Below are 23035 nucleotides of genomic sequence, written 5' to 3'. Positions count from 1 at the left end.
GCCGCGGGCCGCCCCTGCCCGGAGCGGCCCGGCGGCGGGGGGCTCCCTCCGCCCCGCGCGCTGGGCCGAAGCCTGCGGGGCAGCGGGGGTCTGAAGGGCGCTGCCGGCGCTGGGCTTCTCTCGGTGTCTGCGGCGTGTTGTCCCTCCCCTGCTGTCTGGTTCATCTAAATCCTGAAGTCTGTGGGAGTCGGGGGCTCACCTGGGTGAGCKCCTGCTGCGCTGCTCCGTGCTCTAATGTCCCAGCCGGGGCCGCTTCATTTTACCTTGYGTGTTATTCTGTGCGTTATCCTAATGCAGTAGGATGCAGCTTTTACTTCACCATATTGTATGAATCTCAATTACGAGTTACAATTCCAAGCTAAGCTGGATGAAAACCCTACTTGCATGTGATTGTRCTTGTCTCTTGCCATGGTAGAAAATCTAGGGTGAACTCTTTACTGCTGATATTTACTAAATGTGAATGTAAATGGGTAGCGGCTGTCAGGTAGCATTGACTCTGTACAGCATGTCACTGTAGACAAAACAAACAAATACCCACACTGGCTGTGCGCAGGAAATGAATGTAGCGGGTGACTCTGTATATTCATAAGCAGTATAACTAAATGTACTTAAGCAAGGGTTCAGAGAGATAGCAGATAGCTATCTCTTGTTAGCTACAAAYAAATTGTAACTGAGCATTGCCCTTCAAAAGGCATTTCAATAATGGAAGACTTCCTTTATTGTCTCTGACATAGCTTCAATGAAAGCTCCCTACTCAAGGAAGCAAGAATGTCACTTTTTTTGAGACTTAAAGTAGCAAGGCAGGATTTGAATGGATGAGGTAAATGTGAAAAGCAAGCCTACAGTAGGCTTATCCTTTACAAAGTAGAATAAGATTTCCCTGTGAAATAAGGACTACTTTCTTATCAATTCTAAGCAGCRATATTATCTCTCAACCAGGCCTGCCTTCAGAAGTCTTAAATGCCCTTCGTAGTGGCGTGCAGCTTGATCAAAATGACCTTGTCAAACTCCTGTTTCATCTTCAAATACCTCTTGTGATGTTCCAGAAGTTAGTGGTTGCAAGCCTGCATATGCAATGGCTCCAGAACTACCCAGTGTAGAGTAGCGTTTAAAACTTAATTTATAGCTTGAGATTTAAAATCTTGACTGGCAACTTTGAGTAGAAAAATGTCCTCAGGCCTGCTGGCRGATGTCTGAAAACTGTGTGTTATCCACAGCTGAGGACACTTGTGCAAAGGAGCTTTCTTATCCTTTCCCCTTCCACTCCTCACTTTCTTGTTGGAGCTTCAAGCAGACTTTTTTCTTGACAGTAACAACTTAATACTCTTCTTCCTTTGAGTTCTAGTGTAACYGCTTTTTATTTTTTTTAATAAACCAGGACTACTTTGCCCATATTTTGGGGTAATGCGGCTGTATTGTGGAAGGACAACATTGCTACCCCTTTCTTTTGTAAGTCACAGGTTGAACACAGTTGTGTTTTTAAGTAGCTGTAGAGTATTGGTCTTCTCAGTGTTACTGGAAATGGTCAYCAGGTCTTCCTTCGTTCACTGCAAATTACATGTCTAAATGTCTTTATTGTGCTGCTTAGCAGATGGAGTAGTATGTGATGCTTGATTCTTAAACCAAAACCTCTGTGGCTGATGGATGATGAGTTATTTGGCTAGTTTGCTTTGTTTGCTTGTGTTTAGCAGAGAGCAAACATGAACTTTGTAAAGGGGAGCTCAGTCATTAAAATAGCTAGTGTAATAGTGAAAGTACTAATTTTTCATCCTTTCAGTTTGCCACTATTGTATTAGTGAGACTCAACCTCAAATTTGCTTATCAAAAACCAGACAGTGCTGTTTGTTTTGTTTCTGTAGCAAAGCACATGTTGGGAAGGATGAGCTTGTCAGGCTCTTAACAGCTGTCTGGCTTCCTTCCACTGTTTCTGGTTGCTTTAACTCCTATAATTCGGGCATGTCTGTAACTCAAGCACGTTGGCTTAGTCAGACTTACTGTTCAGGTGTGTTTTTAGAACTGTTGCAAAGGACTGTCTGGCCTCAGGTGAGAGATTGTTATACCTGATAGATCATCAGTACACTCTTAAGGAAGTCTGAATGTCTTAGAACATGAGAATCAGGTTGCAAAGAACTTAAAGCCCTCAAACTTTAGATTTGGGATGAAACAGTTAGGAGGAGGTAGAGCTGAAATTAGTTTTGAACAAGACTGAGGATTAGGTGGGTTCTTACATTGGGGCACAGATAGGGTAAAAGGAGTCTTAATGTTAGATAGACACTAATGAAAGACAAGTACACTATATGATTGTTAGTTCTCTCAAATATTTTTTTTTTTTTTTGCTTTACTCCCTTCCCCCTCCACAGCCAGCACCATCAGCAAAGCGCTTGCRCATTCCAGTAATGATATCACATCGCTGGCTCTTGGTAGCTAAAACAGAAGGGAATGAGCCAATGGTGATTGCGGCACCAGACAGCCAAATAACTGCATGGATAAGCGTTTTACTAGCACAGAATGTACTATGTGCAAAGCACCCAGCTAGGGGATAGCGACAAGCTGTGTTCAAGACAGCTCTTGGAGGTTACTGAATCTGTGGTGCTCATTCTTAGTAAACACTAAGAACCTGCATGAGAACATAAAAGCAGCAGAGCTAAAACATTCAAAACAGAAGTGCACAAGTGACAAGACCACAAATGCTTGATACTTTTCCAAGATTTAACACCAGCTGGGATAATTTTGAGACCATACAGGAAGTCTTCAGTTGTTGCATCTTTTGACAGGACTTCTTATGTAGTGTGTGTGTTTTTTTTTTTTTTCTTCTGTGTGTGTAATCATTTGATTTCCTTGTCCCTTTGTATCTTCTGAGCAATGGAATGATTTTTTTCCAACTTTTTCTTCATTGGAAAACTACCAATAATTTCAGGTAGATAAAATAACAAATTTTGTTAAAGAACCTATTTTTTTATAGCTGTTTAGGGCTGTCTTTATGGATGTATACAAGTAATTCTGCAAAGTTCATTTGACTTGTATTTAAGAACCATGAATTGTTTACTCCTTTCTATAGTCTCAACTGAAATGGTTATGAGATGCACCTTTTTAGAAGAGACCTCTCTAGAGAAGTTGATGTGTCCCAATTTGTAGCTGCTGTTACAAAGAATTTCTGTTACCTTGTAAAGCAGGTGTTTCAGTTCAGTATGCTCAACTAAGGACATATCAATGGTCAGAATGATGTAAAATACATTCTGTGATCTGAATTGCAGATGAATTTTTACTGTTGCTTAAAGTTAAGCAACTCTTTCACAAATGAAAATGACATACAGAAGCACTGCTAATTGTAGAGTAAACTTAGAAGTAGTTTTAGCAGTTTATTTTAAGTTAGCCTCAGATGTTACTACTACTGTAGCTGCAAGACTTCAGTTATAGTTTTCAAAGTGACATTCTAAATTTACTAAGAAATTATTGATTAATGCTAATATACTAGAGAGAGGTTAGATTTTGAAACACTTTGAGAAGTACCTAATACTGTTGCATTGCCTCTGTTGCATTGTTTTTTTTTTTTTTTTTTTTTTTTGTTCACTTAAAACAGCAGCTTTGCTGATGGTTTGAGGAAAGAAGTGTCAATTGGAGAAGGAATGTAGAAGTGGCCAGAGGCTTGCTTTGCAGCTGTAAATAGATGGTAGCAATAAGAAATTCATGTCCAAAACTAACATGACAGACCTATAATGCCATCTGCCCAGTGATCTCAAAGTAATTTGGATTCATACCACAGCTACTGATTGACTTGATAGGCTTAGAAAAGCAAAATACTTGATATAGCTGGGCATTCAGCTCATACTGAATCAAGTTTCCAAGCTTAACTGTCATTGTGTTCTTGAGCTGTATTTGACTAGCTGACTGCAGAAATAATGAGAATTTGAGTAATAAATGTTAGCAATTAAGCCTTATGGAGGAATGAAAGATCATGAAGCAATAATGTGTACTCAGCCTAATACCCATTGCCTGCTACTGACTCTTTGTAGCTTCAGATAACGATTGGCATATCCTTCCAGTCCCCTTCTTCCCTAGCTCTAAGAATATCACAAAGATTTGTTTTTTCTTTTTAAAAATGTCTCAGTAACTGCAATATATGCAAGCAGTTGTCAATATTTTCAGGTGGTGAGTCTTCAGTCTTTGTTTTAGTACTGTTATCTTGTTCTAATTGTAAAGTGTTCACTTTGTATGATCTGAACTGCTCTAATGTTTACTACTAAATCAACTTAATTTAAACTTTGTGCTACTCCTGAAGGACACCTTTTTTGAAGCACAGACATTTTGTTGAAAACAGACTTCACGAAGAATTACTAGGCTGCTTCTCTTGATAATTGTGCTAATGGAGAGGCCTGTGTTTCCTATTCACTTTGTAAATCTCCTTGGTACCCTGAAGGTGGAGAAACCTGTATGAATCTGTAAAGTGGCTTTCTACATCCCCTTGTAACTCAGTGTGACAAAACTTGCTCTTGGATGGTGAATATGGGGAGACTGAGGGCAGCCAAGAGTGGTAACCACTGCTGTACTTGTGGCAGTTTGCCTTGCAGCAGCAGGGCAGGGGTGTCATGCTGTAGGGGAAGGTACTGAGTTCAGAGCCTGTGCAAACAGGGAGGCAGGCCAGGAGGAGTTTGGAAATCCTCTGGATTTTCAAGCCAGTATATGAAATGGAGAAACTTGCTGCTGGGGGTGAGGTGGGGAGGAATCCAAGGAATATATCAAACAGGGCTGGTCAAAYGGAATTTTGTAGTTTAGTGGTTGATTTTTAATTGTAACTGACCAAGTTTATAGTATCACAGGAAAATGGATTGGAAGGTCATCTGGTCCAACCTGTGCTCTCAGCTGGGCTAAGTTTTGAAACGTACCACCTAGGCACTAATTGATCAGTGCTGATGGAATTCATCAAAGACACTTAGTTACACTTGTATAATCTTGCTACCATATCCCACCTTGAATGTGTGGCTGTCAGTCTTCCTTGCTGGCAGGCTTTGTCTTAGGGATGTATCTTATGCCCAGTAACAGAGCTGTAATGAGTATCTTATAAAAATTACCTTCGTGAACAGGTGTTTAGGCTTAAAAATAGTTGTCAAATTTGTCAGTGTAACTGTTTCTCTGTTCTGTTGCTTCAGTCTGACTCAGCAGCACAAGTCCTGATTTAGACGTATGAGTCCCTGCAGTGACTCAGCTGGGAGGCTTTAATCATCAGTTGAAAAATGTTTGAAGCAAATGCTTTCTGTAATGCAGAGAAATTGGAAGAACATCATCTGGAGAAAAGTGAGATTGAGTTTCTGATCCTGCAATATTAAGAAGCTGTGATAATCTTAGTGTACCAGTAAAGGCCCTAGAATTAAAGTTTTCTATCTGAAAACTGTAGCTTATGCTGGCATTTACATAGAGGCTTACAGGATTTGAGTGCTCTGCTGAGCCTTCAAAGTCAATTTTTTTCATTGGCTTTCCTTGTTCTGTTATTTAAGTTGTAAATACTCTTCATTCTCCAATCCCTACCGTATATTGAATGAATAGAACAAAAAAGTTTGCTTCACTGAGGAAAAATATTACCAACAAAACCTACAGACGGAGACAAGATTTTTCCAGCTCCTGAAGGTTTCATTAATTTTAAGAATTAAAAGGAAAAGGTATAATTCAGTTTAACTTTGTCCCTAAGTTTGACTGCATCTGTAGCTCTTTAAGGATCCCGAGAGCTGAGAATCCTGTTATAAAGTCCTTTCCAGTATGAGTTACGATTTAGCTTTATAAAGCCTTGCTTTGACTTAAATTGCATAGTTTTTGTGAATACCTTGGTTCCAAAGGTGGTGTCCTCATGGCAACAAGCTGTGGATGCCTTTTAACTGTATATGCTGAGGATGTGCTGTATACCAGGAGGCAAGATCGTACAGGACTTCAGAAATCCCAGATGGGCTTCCCCCTCCAGCCCTGCTCTGAGAGTAAGAGAAGCTGATTGTTTTTTATGGGATTTTTTTTTCCTCTGAGGTGTCTAAGCAAAGCTTTACGTAGCTGAGCTCTGTTAAAGCAAATTGTCAAAATGTACAAACAGACTTCAGAATTTGTCCTGCAGAGCCAGGGTTACCTGCTGTTACGTGTTCAGGATATAGACTTAAGGATTATCAGGCTGCATATATAAATATTTATTTCTACTTAATGTGTTATGTTAGCACTGAATTCAATGTCTGGTTTGGCATCTTAAGGCTCATAGTTGGCAGATTTGATTGGAGATAGAGCTCAGATGCTCAATAGGAGAACTCTATTTAAATGCAAACACTGTGACTTCAGTGGAGCTGCTGTGAATAAACTTCACTACTGCAAGGAGATACTTAGCTATAAAAGGCACCAACTTACGGGACTATGTGAAGTCAGGGGATTCCTAGAGCAGAAGTGGTATCTGGTCCAGGCTTAGTTAATCCCACTTAAAATAGTGTTCTGACCACGTAAGCCTCCTTGTGCTTTTCTTGAATGGACACCATGAGTTTTTTGTTGTGAAATGGCAGATCCTCAAGTGATCTTCTACAGAAGTATTAACTAACTTTCCAAATATGATTAGTAGAACTGTTTGCAGAGGTATTAAGAGGAAATAGCTTGAAGCTCTGCAGGCTGTGTCTTTAACAGGTAGTACTAAGTTTTCTCTGCTGTTTTTTACCTCTATATTGGAGAAGATTAACCTGACTAGAAGAGTTTAACCTAAGGATAACGCAGTTTGAGCTATTTTGTGGTAGGTGAATGGCAATATGCTGTTAAGGAAACTCAGATACTTTAAAGGAACTTTCAGTAATCAGGTTTAATTTTCCAGTGAAAAAGGAGAAGACAGGTTTTTATGTTTTAGAATAATCCAAGGGATGCTGAACTTAAAGGAAAACAAGTTCCTAGAAAACTAGGTTGGTTTTTGCAGCAGGAGATTAGGACAGTAAGACTAAAGTATGAGCAAGGGCCTGAAATATAAGTAGCTGGACTAGTTTTTGCTGTTGCTTTTGCTGTTGGAAAGATTATTTGTTGCTCTTCCTCTTGGTGGAGGAGGTGCCTCATACTAAGGCTCTTCTGTCCTAATTCCTGTTTTCCTTTCTATACCAATGTGTTCATGCTGTGCTGATATTTTTAGTAGAACAGGGCAAGCTCTGGCCCTTGTCTAACAGTATTGCTCTGMAAGACATGCATGTGGTCTTGGTTTTGGGGGTTTGCTTTGTGTGGGAAGCTCCCCCTCCTTCCTTGCTCTGGGCAAACTCAGTTGAGCTTACCTTCTCGCATGAGCAGCTCTAGGAGTAAAAATACAGTCTTGAGCTGTTGTGAAGGGACTGTGCTGGCATTGAGGAGTCCAGCCATTCTAGTGAGATGGCTGCATAGCCTTCTTGTGTCCTGTGCTGAAATATATATAATGTGTGCAGTAGGTCTGCCTTCCTTGTGTGGCAACCTATTAGATTGGCTCTGCTGGCTCAGAGCTGTGTCCCAAGGCACCTGTGCTTGCGTGTCTGCAGTTCTCTTCCTCTATGCTGGCAATGGGGTGCATGTACCTGTCCTGACTGGAGGCTGGTCAGGGCTTGAGGGCAGAGGCTGGTGGTGAGCAGGCTGCAGGAACTGCCAGAGCAGCTCATCTGGTCTCCAGTCTGCTTGTGGCCTTGGAAAAGGGGCACTGGGAGCAGCTGCAGGCTGCGTGATTTGCTCTGGGCATGCTGCAGACAGCTGACAGGCTGCAGCTYGACCACTGGCGTAGAGGGAAATGGTCATCTTGCATAGTTTTTCAAGCTCTGCAGTTAAGCTTGGAGTCCAGGAATCCTGGCTAGAATAACATCAGAGCGACTCCATAATTCTAGGGTGTGAGCTGATGCTATCTTGATTTAAGGTAGGGCTTAACAGGCTTTTAGAGAAAAACCTTTCCTAGGAGAGATGCAGTATAAGATGCTGTCCTAGGAGGATAGCACTTAAAAGTTTAGGGCAGCTGCCTAAATGCAGCAATGAAAGTTTTATAGCTTTTATTTAAGAGAAACTTGGTCTAGTTAGGTTTCCATGGCCATCTTGCAGTCAAGAATTCTTCTTTAAAAGCAGAAACTTATCAGAGCAACAGCTAAAACATTAAAATGTAAAGTGAAAGATCTGTGGCCTGAGCATCACTGCTCTCAGTAGATGATTGCTTTTCCTAACCATAAAATCCAAATTACTCCAATAATCTTGACTTAGTGAGAGAGTTTTGTGGGTGTTTACACTGATAGAATTTGAATTAACAGCTAACACTGAAGCTTGACTTGCAGATATACTGGATTAGCTAGATGTTTTGTACAGAAACACTACAAGTAAAGAGTTTGTATGTGCTTGGCATCTTTCTGTTCTGTTTTTCGTAGGCTTGTGCTTGCTACAGTCTGCGCTGCCTACAGCATCTGCTGAGCTCACAGTGAAGTCATAATCTTGCATTTGTGATATTCATCTGTCTCCATAGAAATTAGATGCAATGTAATAAATTAGTGTTAGAATCTCATTAAAGTATTGAGATGAATGACAGTCTGGGAAAGTCAGCAGCACCTGAAGTGGTAAATGTGTGCAAGATATAGTAGAAAATCAAGTGCCAGGTACTCCACTGGACAGTGGTGTATGGTTATACAGCTGTCAGGAAGCTCCCTCTTCAGTGGCTAACTGTATCTTTGGGGTTTCCCTGCAGCACAGCAGAGTTCTTAGCTCTGTCACATGAGGTACAGGACATGCTAAGTGTGCTCTGAGAGTGCATAGCATGGCCTAACTTAGCTGTTTTCCTGACACCCAGAATCCAGGTTGTCCAGAGCAGTGTGCAGGGCGTGCCTAGTTGAGTGGGATTGTGCAAATTTCCAGGCAGCTGAACTGTCATGTGTCGTTTAGCTATTTATATGACTAACTGGCTGGTAATCCTGTATACAGTATTAACCCACTTAATCACTTTTTCCTCCTCCCTTTCTTAAAACTACATTTTAATTGGAGACCTCACTTTCCAAAAGGAGGTAACAAATTTGTCTTTTTCAAGGATTCTGTGTCTTTCTGAATTAAACTAGCAACTGTTACTCTTCTATGTAGATATAACAGCAGTTAGTGTTGAGATAGTAATATGAACACTTAACGCCTACAAAATAAGCAGCAGTTAAATATTTCCTGAATTAAAATCTATGTATAGATGACATCTTGCTACTGTAAGAGCAGATACAAACCCCTAAAGCCTATGTTTTTTTTTTTTCTTCTCTAAATCTTTTCTATCTTCTGAATTAGTTGCTGTTCAGTAAATAAGGTGCCTTCCCTGCAATTTTGGCATAAAGGGCTGCTGGAAAGAGTGGGAGCAGTTGCGTAGCTTCTCTGCAGTCTTCAGCCTCTGCTTGTCTCTCTTTTTTTTTGAGGCTGTATACATCTTCCTTGCTGCTTAAGATGTAGTCATTTTCTTATAAATTCTGACCACTTAAGCAGGTGCTCAGATTGTTAGTGTGTCTTAAGCAGGTTACTGAAAAGCAATTTCTAATCTTGCACTGGAATACTGCTTTTGCTGCTGAAGAGTTATGGTGAGGGGTTTGTGTGTGTGTTTAAAGACTTCAGAGTTGCCATTAAACTTAAAGCTCATCATGCTACACCATCTCTTCAAGCAATGTGTTGTCTCTGGCTGCAGCTGTCAGTTGCCAAGCTTCAAAATGGTTTCGCAACTCTGGACAGCATGGGGTCAGAGCTATCTGCTAGGGACATCTGTATTTGTTACAGTGCAAATGACCTGAGAAGCTTGGATCTTAATGGAGTTTTTGCTTTTTTTCCCATAGCTTTTCACAAGAACAGCCTCTTGATTGTTTTGGCTAGGTAAGGGAATGCCCTCTTAGAAAGCAGATACTATGAAATTAAGTCTTCCCCCCCCCCCAAAGTGTTCTGTCTTTAGCTATTTCTCTGAAATCATAGAACAGAAGTATTTTTGTTGCCTTTCATGTTAACATGTGAATTCCTCAGTTGATTTTCTTTCTGTGATAATGAAATGTTGGATATTTATACTTTGCTTGTGTGTCTGTATCCTGGCATAGCTGTGGACTTCTCCAGTAGTAGGGCAGTGAGCTCTGAAACTTCTACAGCTGATTTTGGAATGGTTACAGAATGGCTGGAGGCAGCTGATAACAGTCAGAGTTAAACTTTTTGTAAGCAACATGGCTGAGCAGTGCTCAAAGTTTGAAAGAAAAGGTATAATGAGATAGCATTGCAGACTTTCACAGGACATTCCTTCCAAGTGCTAAAAGCAGGTGGAAGAAAACAAAGCTACTGGTATCCGTCAGACTGAGAGTAAAGTAAGTTGTTGGGCACAGGATTAGTTAGCACTTTGATACTGTATATCATAATTGGTTCCTTCCTGTCCTTTGAAGGTCACAGAAATTAAGCCAAGCAATCTGTTTCATAAGTTGGAGAAAGGGAGCCTTTGGAAAGATGCAAAAAGGAGTTGATGTGGTCAAAGCAGTGGACTATAGTTGGATGCAGTTAAGGAGCTGATTTCCTTTTGTATCCAAATTACTGCTTGGTCCTGGTTGTTCTCATGGTGCCAAATAGTGCAGTGTCACTTTGCTGACTAGGAGGGAAATAAACAATAAAGTTTGAAGTACTGTATTAGTCAGATAAATATGAAGTGGCAAAATACTTAGGTCAAGAACTGAACACTTAGGCCATGTTTGTCCTGTCAGATTACTGTTAGGTACAGCTTTTCTTTTTTTCTTAGAAGTGTGAAATCAAAGCCTCGGTGTTGTGAATTGAAAGCCTCAGCTGTGAATTCTGTTGTATTTTTGCCATGCATACAAATCTGGGTGCTTTCAGACTGCTCTAAAATATTGAAGCTGATGTAGTTGTATTGATTGACAAACTAGTTGTTGCTAGATGGTCTTTAATAGACCTTTGAATCTAGGAAAGATTCTTTTAACGTGTGATTTTTATGCCATGATGATAGCAGGGAAACTGTTTCTGCTGAAAACCCAGGCAGAAGTTAGGTATGCACCTCTTGAGAACAATGAAGCTGTTTTAAGTAGAGGCCTTACCCATGGGTAGTGTGCTTGATACTGAAGTCAGGTTGAGGTTGCTTTCAGAGCAATAAATCTACTCTTGTGCTTTTTGGAGATTTCACAATACTCTTAGTTCACATCTTGTTAAGACAAGGTCAGAATCGCATTCTAACTTGAAACTTCTACTTCAGTATTTAAGAGACTAAATCTTGTTTTTAATCTAAAAGGCAGTTTGATCTGGCTATTCCATGCCTGGTCTCATGTGTGCTGACTTTAGGGAGGAGGGCGGGTGGGTTATAAAATGGAGAATGAAAAGAAATCTGAAGCAGATATTTTTCTCTTTACAGAAACCATGGCAAGCCCTGCAAAGGATAACTATCGAATGAAGAGTTACAAGAACAAAGCCCTAAATCCTGAGGAAATGCGCCGGCGAAGAGAAGAGGAAGGGATCCAACTGCGCAAACAGAAACGAGAGCAACAGGTAACTCACCTTGACTAGCTTGTATGCAGCCTAACACAATAGGGAATGCGCTTCTGTTAGACTGGAAACTTCAAGGGTCAGTGTATTAAGACTTGTTGGGAGTCCGAATTTCCTGTTCCAACTGAGATTTGCTTTTTTTTTTTTTTTTCCCCTGTGCGTCTAGTACAGACTGTAGTTCATATCAAGAGCTCCAGGCTCTTTGTTCTTGGGGTACTGGAGGCTTTTGTTCATGGATCCTTACTTTTAAGACTTTCTTGATCAATTAGTGAATGGGGTTGTTTCCTCAAGAAGCAGAAAAAGTAAATGAAAGTATGGGGTGAAAGTATTTCTCAACTCTGAGCTTTTTTTTTTTTAAGCTTGAAAAATTATGAAAGTGAGATTTCCCAGTGATGTGTGTGGCTCTAACTAAATATGTGCTCTGTTAGTGTCATCTACAAGCTGTCTTCTCCCTAGTTTCCTGAGCTTGTTAGGCTAAATTCTGCACTTGTCTATACCAGTGTTTCAGTGACTTGGGTATTTGCATATCTGAGGGCAAGACTTGACTTGTTTTATTATCAAGGTTTGTATGCCAAACTAGTCTTCAGCATGCATAGCTGTTGTTAATGGCTGCTTTTTTTAATTCAAATTACACTTAATCTAGCTGGCAGTATCTTGTTTGTGGAACAAGAATATCTGGTTATGAAGACTTTTCATTATTGCTTTCTAATAAGACTCTCTTTTCTAGCTCTTTAAAAGAAGAAATGTGGAACTGATTAATGAAGATRCCTCCATGTTTGATAGCCTCCTTGTGGATTCCTATGTCAGTTCCACAACGTGTGGGGTAAGGTGGCTTTTTCTTGTTACAGTCACATCTTCAGATTGATTTAATGYGGTGAACTGACAAGCTTTGCCTTTGTTTTCCCCTGCTTTTGAAAATGCTGCAAGTGTTTCTATAATAAACTGGAAGACTCTTCCAGTTTATAGTGTGTTGTAATCTTGAGTTGCGAGTCTTTGGATTACTAGCTAAGCACAAAATCAATAGCTGGCCTTGACTGCAATACCTTTAGTAACCTCTGTGTGAAATGGAATGGTTCTATCTCCTTTCTGTCCTTTCAGGAAGGAGTGATTACAAGGGAGATGGTAGAGATGCTTTTCTCAGATGACCCTGATCTACAGCTGGCAACTACTCAGAAATTCAGGAAGCTACTGTCCAAAGGTAAATACAGCTGATCTTATCTGTGTTACTAAATCTGATGGATTTGATGTAGCTTCTGTGTTGAGAGCATTTGTGGACTTGTGCTATACAGAAGCTTAGCAACTTTGGGTCTGGGGGAGTTTCAATCTAGAAACTTGATTATCTAGTAAATTTGCTAATAAGTTATGATTGGATGAACTGTTCAGAATATGATTCTGGGGAGCTGACCTGTCCAGTTCAGTACAACTTGGAAACCATTCAGTTCTGTAATTGTCCATGCTTGTTTACTCCTCTGTATACTGTTCTGATACTGCCTTGCTATTTCAGAGCCAAATCCTCCAATAGATGAAGTGATAAACACTCAAGGAGTGGTGGACAGATTTGTTGAATTTCTGAAAAGAAGTGAAAATTGCACGCTACAGGTAAGAAAGGCTCTACGGTATGAATTCTTGATGGTATGTAGCCATTAACTTCACAGCTGAGAAACACACAAGTGCCTTTAGGAAAAAGTGCTGTCTTGGACCCAAAAGATGTGGATCATATTGTGGATGTGAAAAAATAAAGATAGCACATAAAGCTTGTAAGGAGACAAAGGGAAATTATAAATTGCCCTAAATTCAATGATACTAGCAAAAAAAAACGTAATTTATATATGCTCTCCATTGGGGTAGGACAAGAAATCATATCCAAGTTGCCACACAAGAAAGTTTCGCTTTCCTGTCTGAACTTTCTGCTGGCAGATACTTAAACCCTGGAATATGCTGTGTAGGGAAAAATCTCCATTATTGGAAGGCTTTTAAGAACAGGCTAAGTATCTTATTAGAAATGGCTTAGGTGGAGCTGATCCGGCTGTGGGGTAGAGGGATGGACTAGATGGCTTTGGAGATTCCTTCCAGCTTGGTAATAACCATAGTTACTTTGTGGGGATTAAATACTTCCATACATGGGATTTAATCTTAGGGTTGAGGACAGCCTTCCTTCCTGTCYTCCAGTCCAAAACCTTATAGGGGCTTACCTTCAAGGAGAACTGAATGTAAATCTGTACTTAAATCAAGTAATGAATGAGCAATGAAAGTGGAGAACTTGTTGCTCAACTTCACTTAACTTAAGGCATCTCTGTGGTATTAGCCAGACAAGGCAGTGGACTAGAACTGGCTGTCTGCACTGCACAGATGAAGCTTTCTACTTCATAGATATTTCTAGGCTACATGTTTTTACTTGTCATACTGGAAGGTGGTCATACGTGTGAGATGATGTGGTGTGACTGATGGTTGCTTTCACTTGTTAATTCTTTGAGAAGCTATAGCATCTGAGAAAGCATTTAGTAGACATGTTTTTGCTGTCCTTAAGGAAAACATAATCCTTTTTCTTCAGGTACAGAGGTGTTTCATGGAATATTTCTTTTCCCTCTCACAACCTTTATATTTACTAGAGGGCAAAAGAATAACAACCAAAATTCAGTGGTGAATATCTTACTGTATCAGGATTTTTAATTCATGCCTGTGTCATCTATTTGCTTGTTTCAGTTTGAAGCAGCCTGGGCACTGACGAATATTGCATCAGGAACCTCCCAACAAACAAAGATAGTAATTGAGGCTGGGGCAGTTCCTATCTTTATAGAGCTGTTAAACTCTGACTTTGAGGATGTTCAAGAACAGGTAAGGCTCACTTCTTTCTTTAGGGGTAGGAAAGAACCACAGTGGACCAAACATGATAAAAATAGTGTTCAGAATGAGTGGTGTCTGACAACTGGCTTCAGACCATGAACTGAAGTATCAGTTACCTGGAGTTATAGGAAAATGCCGCCTTAGCACACTGCCCTTTTCTTTCTCTGTTTAGAGACTTTGTGAATGCTAAAACTGTTGCTCTTTCCTTTCAGGCTGTCTGGGCATTGGGGAACATTGCTGGAGACAGCTCTGTGTGTAGAGATTATGTCCTTAACTGCGCTATTCTTCCTCCTTTGTTAATGTGAGTAGCCATGAATACTTGCCAATACAGTTCTTGAAGTCCCATTGTACTACAGCAGAGCAATATGCTTGCTAGGTGAACAGGTTCCCTAGCAATATGTGTCAGTGTTTACTGTGAATCAAACCATTGGTAACAGATAAACTAGCAGTTGTTCAGACAATATCTGAAAGTAGAGTGGGACTTGGTAGATAACATGCCTTCTCACAAACCTTTATACTGCTCTGAATCTGAAGTGAGTGCCCTTGCAGTGTGCTTCTCTCTGATGTCACAGGGCTTGCTGTTTCAGTGTGTGTCCTTTTGGATGCCTGGTCTTGTGCTGATGCTGTGAGTTTCAAAAGCCTGTCTCAATGGGCTCCTTTAGGACTGAGGAAGGAGAACAGGTCTCTGCATACTGCCTTCTCTTTGCAGCTAGTATGGTGTATCTGTTTTGAGGGTGTGCTGTCAGGTACTACTTACTGCTCTTGGAAAAAATGTTTACTTTGCCCTGTCCTTGGCAAACTGATGCTTTGTCACAAATGACTTTTAAGTTGTTACACTTCTGTCAATTGCCTCTTTCAGCAGCAATTATTGTCTGAGGAGGACTTCAGTCAGCAGGGCTCATGGTATTCATTAGCGTTGAGATACAGCAGTTCCTGTTGGCTGGTCTCATTAAATGAGAACCATCTGACCTCAGATAAGTGTATCTGCCTTGGCTGAAGTCAGATTTGGAACTGCATTCTTCTAAAATACACTTTCTTCTGCAACTTGCCTTCCTGTTCAATGTTACTTTAAATTGTAGGGACAATAGCTATTCATCCTAGAAGTAGCTGTGTTTCATTTTATCTTGCTTATTGAGAGGCTTGTGACAAAGAGCATGACTTGAGTTACAGCAAGAATTGTTAGTTTTTTTCTTCATTTTTTTGATTCCCTTGCTGGTTTCCAGTAACTTACATCCTACACTAAGGCTATAATTATAATTGATGGTAACTGTCTCTAGGCTCCTTACGAAGTCCACCAGGTTGACAATGACACGAAATGCTGTCTGGGCCTTGTCAAACTTGTGCAGAGGAAAGAATCCACCACCTGAATTTGATAAGGTGAGACCAAATACCTTATTGGCAGGCAGCTGGGGGGGGGAGACCAAATACCTTATTGGCAGGCAGCTGGGGGGGAGACCCAATTAAGGTGTTAGTCCAAATTACTTCTGGCACTTGGACTTTCATAAGCCATTCCAAGAAGGAACAGGATGAGGTTCTTCCTGCTGAGACTGAGATCTTACTGTTCAGCAGGGATTTGAGTGCCCAGTTAGCTTTCTGCCAACCTCTGAACATCTCACTCAGTTGGCAGCCCATCRACTGGGCTGCTCAAGCAAGGGGTGAACTCTGACTTGTGCAAGGAATGCATGCTCTGGGCTTCTCTGAACCCTTTTGTGAGGAACTCTGGAAGTCTTGAGACTTCATTCCAAATCATGATTAAAACCTGATTCTGAGACACACACATGCAACAAAACAGGGCTACCTCTGAACTGTTACAGCTACCTAAGAGCTGTGATAGTTTTCCCTTTCCTGCTGTGCTGCTGTTACTAAGGGGCTCTGCTGACCCTTCAGATCTGTCCCATTCTTTTTTGGTAGAAATAAAATGGTTTAAGATCTATTTCACTTGAATGTTCACCTGTCAAAGCTGGGGAGGCTGCAGTGAGGGATGAAATCTGAACTGAGTGTAAATGAAGACACTTACAAATGAGCAGAGTAAGCATAGGTGTAACTATTGATGGTTGCAGTTCTATGTACTGAGCTATTTTGGATTAACAGCAAGAAATGGAGCAGTGCTCTTATGAAAGAAATGTGAGCAGCTTCCAAACTGTAGCATGTACAGTGAGCACTTGTCTTGGGAGCCTGGACTTGGCCCAAAAGGAAGGGATATAATTTTAATTTAGGAATAAAGCTGTTGAGGCAATGTTAGATTCTGAGCCATGTAAACTGTCTGGGAAGCTGCTGACTTTAGAGAAGGAAACTGGACATTCAACCCTTATCTTAGCAGTCAGCATAGCCACATGATGTTTTACATGCAAGCATAGTGGTCCTTGACAATGTGACTAACCTTCCTGGGTSGTTGCTGTTGTTGTAGGTATCTCCCTGCCTACCAGTGTTGTCCCGATTATTATTCAACAGTGACTCTGACTTGCTGGCAGATGCATGCTGGGCTCTTTCCTATTTATCAGATGGCCCAAATGAGAAAATACAAGCAGTTATTGACTCTGGTGTGTGTCGACGACTGGTGGAGCTGTTAATGTAAGTATCTCTTCTCTCTCAGAGCTGAAGYGGTGAGAATGGGCAACACGTGGCTGAGCATGTGTTCATACCAAAGTTTACTGGGGCGCACTTGCCATTTCTGGTGGGCACAGAATCCAGCTACTATCTAGTATTGTTTGGATACTTTTGCTAAATCTGGAGCAGTTACATTAATGTCTGAGGCAGGTGGAGGGCTGTATCTTACTGGCTTTTCCTTGAGAGAAACTTGAGTATTCTAGTGCTGGAATATGAATTAATACTGTATGCTGGGAAGAACTTATAACAGAAGTCCTGACTGACACTTAGGCTGTTCTGTGAATGGAGACTGTTGTACTGATTAGCATAGTTTGTCTCATGCTCGCAGGCTTTTCAGACRTGCTCATGGAAGCCTAGTCACTAGACAAATTGGACATAAAAAGACAAAGGCAAGTCAGCTTTTGCTAAACACTGTTGTTCTTAGAGATCTACGTGGAAACTTGAACAAAAATGTTTTGTTTGCAGTTTGAATGCATGGGTATCTTCTCTTTAAATTTTGAGAATTGATAGAACAAAAAGCTACTTGCTTCCAAAATTCTCCTGGAAAAAATCTGGGTGACTTCACTGGGTTAACAACAACTGTGTTCAGGAAGGGGATCAGATATGTTACTGAGATGAAGGTGATGCAGTTTGCATGCCAGAGATTAAAACTGTCTCTATCACAAGTTTATATTCAGTCTCTGCTTATCCCATGGAAAACTTCTGTCTATAATGTCTCCTCCACATGCTAGGGGATGGAATTCTAAATTGTGCAGATAAGCTGGAGAGAGAATTTCTTAAAGATTCAGGTGCATGTGATCTGACAGATTTGTGTTTTATCCCTACATTGTCTTTTCTGCAGGCACAATGACTACAAAGTGGCCTCTCCAGCTTTGCGAGCTGTCGGCAACATTGTGACAGGTGATGACATCCAGACCCAGGTGAGGAGCTCTGTCTTACAGATTCAACTAGAGAATAGTACAACTCTTGATGCTAGTGATGCTTACAGTTGTCAAAAAATGTCTCTTACCAGTGCATGATTTCTTTCAATGTGAATGCTTTAGTTGGTAGCAGTCCGTTTTCCATCAGTGTGACTTAGTCTGAGTGCTGCAGACTTCTAGAAACAAGACTCATCAGAATAGCATCTATTTTTTTTTCTCTTTAGATGTGTGTGGTGTGTGTTTTTGTTCTTTAAATGGAGCTTTAGAAACTCTGATTTCAAGATATATGGGAGATGGGGCAAAGTACCTTTTTTCACAACTGCATAATAGAAGTACCTTTCTTTCCCTCTTTCTGAGGAGTTCAGGGAAGGAAACAGCATCTTTATAGCACATTCACTGTGAAAATTGGAAGAAGGTAGAAAAGTTAGTTCTGTACCTGATACTGGTGACCTCACTTCTGCTTTCCTTCTCATAAGGTCATCCTGAACTGTTCAGCACTGCCTTGTCTCCTTCACTTATTAAGCAGTCCCAAGGAGTCAATTAGGAAAGAAGCCTGCTGGACTATTTCTAACATCACAGCAGGAAACAGAGCACAAATACAGGTACAGCTTTGAGGCACTTCTATTTCATGTGTGGTGATCTTGGATTTTGAGTTTAGTGTTGAGTTTACAAACTTTTATCTGATGTGCAGAGGCTTTAACTTCACGTTTGTTCTGCAGTATTTTGCAGGCAGGCTACTCCCAGTTGTCTGCCAAACAGCTAGAATTTGCTAATTGTACCTACAAACACTACTCTGAAATGAGCCCCCCCGAGATCATTAGAATAAGAAAAGGACATAAAGTCCTGATTTCTCCATGCTTAGAGATACCCCCTTGAAAAGCTGTTGCTTGTTGAGGTTTAATTGGCCTTTAATGGCCTATATAGAAAGTCTTTCATCATTTTATCTGCATTGGTATTGTATAAAGGCAATAAGGAAGGATTGCTACTGTGCTAGTTATGGAACTGAATATTCTACACTAACAGGATTTAGTAGAATAAGATGGAGGAATCACTGAAAAACGTTTAGGCTGGAAAGTTTATTGGAAAGTAGAAATAGAGACTTCTTTCAGCTACTTCTAGAAACCATGTTGCCAATTCAAACACTTCTTACTGTTCTTTCTCCCCAGGCAGTCATAGATGCAAACATTTTCCCAGTGCTCATAGAAATCTTGCAGAAAGCAGAATTTCGTACAAGGAAAGAGGCAGCATGGGCTATTACAAATGCAACATCAGGAGGAACTCCAGAACAGATCAGGTACTCCTATGGCTGCTCTTGGGGGAAATCATTCTGAATGTATGGCAGCTTTGTCTTCTGAAACTGCAAGACAAAGTAGTAAAGAAGGAATCTAGAGAATCTCTGGGAGAGTACCTGTGACACAGGGAAGGTCGTAGCTAGACAGTAGGCTTCATTGTGCATTGCAGTTTCCTTCCTTAAAAGGATAAGCAAGTGTCAGACAAATCCAAACTGCTTCTCCCACCCCACATTTTTAAATAGTTTAAACTAAGCTAAATGTCCAAACCTCACTTACTCATTAAGTCCACATTTGAACATAATTTGTATCACCTGGATTTCAAAGGGAGATGGTAGTTTTCTTAAAGGGGAGTTCTAACTCCCCTTYTAATGGATAAAAGTTAAGCTTGCAAAATGGTAAAATACACTATTGTTAAGTAACATTATTTTAGTTTGACTCATTCTCTTGAGCTTTTCTAAACGAATGAAGGTGATGCTTGCTATCCTGAAAGCTGAGTGTATGTTCTTGGTGCTTTCTCTGCAGATACCTGGTAAACTTGGGTTGTATCAAGCCTCTTTGTGACCTGCTGACTGTCATGGACTCAAAGATTGTTCAGGTGGCATTGAATGGCCTGGAGAACATATTGAGGCTTGGAGAGCAGGAGGCCAATCAGAGTGGGACAGGCATCAACCCTTACTGCAGCTTGATTGAGGAGGCCTATGGTAGGTTGTGGCTGGTGGCCTTGCTGCTATTGACTGAAAACCATGGAATATGTTGACAGGTGTCTGCTGACTTGATTGGTTTCATTTCTACTCAGCACTAAGTCTGTACCAAACAAGGGATTATGTTCCAAATTAGCTGATTCTCCCAGCGAGAGCAATTCTTGAAATGCCCAAGAGTGTATATTGCTTGGATGCTTCATTTTCAGCAATGGATTTACTTTAGAGGGCTAAAGCAGTCACTGCCCTCCTGCTGGAGGGAGGCTATTGTGTCAGGGCCTGCTTCTTCCCCTTTTCAACCCAGCACTGTCAAACCATTCACAGCTGGTTGTATTCCACCAATTTCAGTTTAGTCTTCAGTAGAGTGCTGAGAGCAAATCTACTTTAGCTGTATTGTCTAAACCTRCTGTTGTAAAGATGTCTGTGTCTGATACAGATAAAATCCCAAGCAACTCTGAAGTAACAGGAAGAGTTAGCTTTAGATGTCAGTGCTGCTGACAAAATGCAAATTAACACAGGCAGGGGTCCTGAACAAGAGCAAGGGGGGAGGATGGATGTGGAYGGTGTAAACATTAGGATTTCTTTATTTCATCACGTGCCACTTCTCTTTTCTCTAAGGCTTGGATAAAATAGAGTTCCTGCAAAGCCATGAGAACCAAGAGATTTACCAGAAGGCCTTTGACCTGATTGAGCACTACTTTGGAGTAGAGGATGACTCTGCTCTAGCTCCTCAAGTAGATGAGAACCAGCAGCAATTCATCTTCCAGCAGCCTGAAGCCCCGATGGAAGGTTTCCAGCTATAATGTGCCCAGAGGGCAAAAGAACACCACAAACTTGCCAGGAAGCAACTGGGAGCAGCTGATGGTCTCACCCCCCCCTCCTTGCAAATGGAAGGCTAAACACCCACTCCACCTGTTAGGAAACAATTCCTCCTTCAGAAACAACTAGAAGCAGTGCTTTGTCCTCATGGAGAGAAGGGGATGTTCTTACACTTTTTCTTTTTTGCTGCTGCATATGTCTTTTAAAGCAGGCATCTGGGTGGAGGAAGGACACTGAGGTAACAGATTGCACCTCTTGTTTGGTGTTTTTTTTTTCTCTTTTTGGTGATCTCTTCCCAAATGTCACTTTTTACCTCGGGTACTTAATTGAGATTTCAGCATTGGGTTGGGTAAGAACACAAATAGAAAGTAAGCATTCTGACAATTTTGGAAACCTGGGTTGATCTATTTAATTTTTTGCACATGTTACTCTTCATTAAAGACTCTAATTTGCCAAGAGCAAAATTTAGCGCTGGCCTTTCTGCGACCTCCTTCAGTGGACAGTCCTGTTGGACCTTGGCCAAGTTCCCCTGAAATACACTGTAAATGGACAAAGAAGCAGAAAGTCTCCCACTCCCGGGAAGGCTTCCTAGGGGAAGGATTCTTCCCTTTGTCTTTTTTTCTTTTTGCGTTTTTTCCTTTTTTTTTTTTTTGGAAGAACTGCTAGTGGTATTTACAAGGAAAAAAGAAAAGCAACACAACCCCAAAGATGGTAACTATGAAGAGGGTGGGATGCTTGGGTGGCTTTTGAAAGAGGAAGCACAGCTGCCATTGCACAGGCTTTGTTTGCATTGCTACTGACTGAAGTTGCAAACTGTTGAAATGGTGAAACTCATCTTCATCCTTACTTGAAATTTTTTTTTCATGAAAATGTTTTGAGTTTGGGKTTTTTTCTGACAGGGTTGGGGTGGATCATTATATGGGCTGGGGAGGAAGAGGAATTAGCTCCACTTGACAGCAGTGTTGTGTGCGGTGTTAACTTCAGTAGCAACAGGCCTGAGTTTTCAGGTTAACTCCTGCTCACAGTTGGATCATGTACATTTTACTTCAAAAGGAAGAGTCAAATCCCTGTATTTTTTATATTATATATAGGTAGATATTTCTCTAATTGGGCTGCAGAGAACAAATATATATATGAAATTTCATAACTTATGTAAATAGAATACTGTGAGGCAGGCATACCTGGAAATGACGGTCTATGAACTCACTCAGTGGTTGTCCTCTTTTTTTCCTCTGTTTACTCACGTACTGTATAAGCAACCATAGATCTGTCTTAAACTCAACTCTGGTAGAGGAATTTACTTAGCCAAGATCCTTACAAAAAAAAAAAGAGAAAAAACAAACAAAAAATAACGTTCTTGGCTGCAGAGAGCAAAGCTGCCGCTGGTGCGGGCCTACCCCGTGGCAGCGCCGCGGCCCCCGCTGCTGCCTGCCGTGGATGCCCCTGCTTTTGGCGCTTGTGGGAAGAGGAGCGTGGGCGGGCGCGAAGCGCGGCCCGGCRGCGGCCGCGCACCCGTTGCTGTTAAACGAATAAACTACATCTGTGCATCGGATTGCGGTGTGGCTGCTGCGGCGGCGGGGCGGTGCTCCCCCGGGACCCTCCTCCGGGCGGCTTCCCCACGGCGGCGGGGTGGGGGGAACGGCCCTCAGCGCCGTTAACGGCCGCCCCGCGCGCGGGGCACGCCGGGAGCGGTGGATCGCGCCCTTCGGCTCGCGCGCGGGGCACACCGGGAGCGGTAGTTTGCGCCCTCGGGCTCGCGCGCGGGGCACGCCGGGAGCGGTGGATCGCACCCCTCGGCCTGCGCGCGGGGCACGCCGGGAGCGGTAGTACCGCCGGCCGCCCGCCGCCGCTGCCGCCTCTCACCGGTATTTCCCGGCGGGCACCGCGGCACCGCGGCTGCTGATTGGGCGGTGGGGCGCGGGGGCGCATGCGCGCCGTGCGCCCGCTCGGAGGCCCGGGCTGGAGCCGCTTCCCTCAGCGCGGAACCTGGGGGCGGCGGGGAGGGGCCGCAGCGGAGCCGCCGGCGGCAGCGGGACCGGGGCGGCGCCGGGGAGGGGGCCGCTCCGTCTTCGCTCCCCTCTGATGTACCGGGGTGCCGCTGAGCCTTGCTCGCTGATTGGCTGAGGAGAAGGGGGGGGTCAGACCCCCTTGCGGTGACGTCACGGGGTACGTGCATGACGTCATTGCCGCGCTTGGCGGGGAGGGGGATGAGTGTCCGCCTAGAACGTCATGTCGGGAGGGGAAGGCCCGGAGGGCGCCGCATGGGGGTGCCGCGGGCGGGGTGTTGACGAGGGCAGGGCCGGGTCTGGGGTGTTAGGGGAGGAACGGGGGCAGCGCCCCGGGGCAGGTTTGGGGGTGTAACGGGGACGGGGCAGGGCCCTGG

General features: G+C 42.3%; 2 protein-coding genes across 4 annotated transcripts in view; both read left to right on the top strand.

Annotated features, from left to right (window-relative positions):
* Nucleotides 1-8982: 8982 nt before the first annotated feature.
* KPNA6 (karyopherin subunit alpha 6) lies at nucleotides 8983-22204 on the top strand. Its single transcript, XM_085313790.1, has 14 exons — nucleotides 8983-8990; nucleotides 11342-11475; nucleotides 12200-12295; nucleotides 12571-12670; nucleotides 12977-13071; nucleotides 14176-14307; nucleotides 14529-14617; nucleotides 15594-15693; nucleotides 16724-16887; nucleotides 17765-17843; nucleotides 18320-18445; nucleotides 19010-19137; nucleotides 19658-19836; nucleotides 20452-22204. The coding sequence occupies exons 2-14, from the start codon at nucleotides 11347-11349 to the stop codon at nucleotides 20634-20636; spliced, it is 1602 nt and encodes a 533-aa protein (XP_085169916.1). The 5' UTR covers nucleotides 8983-8990; nucleotides 11342-11346; the 3' UTR covers nucleotides 20637-22204.
* Nucleotides 22205-22595: 391 nt separating this feature from the next.
* TXLNA (taxilin alpha) overlaps nucleotides 22596-23035 on the top strand; it is a 9932-nt gene continuing 9492 nt past the window's right edge. For 2 of the 3 annotated variants that reach the window (XM_085313788.1, XM_085313786.1), the window contains exon 1: nucleotides 22597-22818. The gene's annotated coding sequence lies outside the window, so the exon portion shown is untranslated. Of the gene's footprint in view, nucleotides 22819-23035 lie in introns of all 3 variants that reach the window. The other variant, XM_085313789.1, reaches the window with a different exon arrangement.

Source organism: Rhea americana, unplaced genomic scaffold, assembly GCF_003343005.1.
Source record: "Rhea americana isolate MKP2758 unplaced genomic scaffold, rheAme1 scaffold_396, whole genome shotgun sequence".
NCBI lineage: Eukaryota > Metazoa > Chordata > Aves > Rheiformes > Rheidae > Rhea > Rhea americana.
The sequence above is the reverse complement of the archived record's forward strand: the minus strand, read 5'-3'. Positions and strand labels throughout refer to the sequence as shown.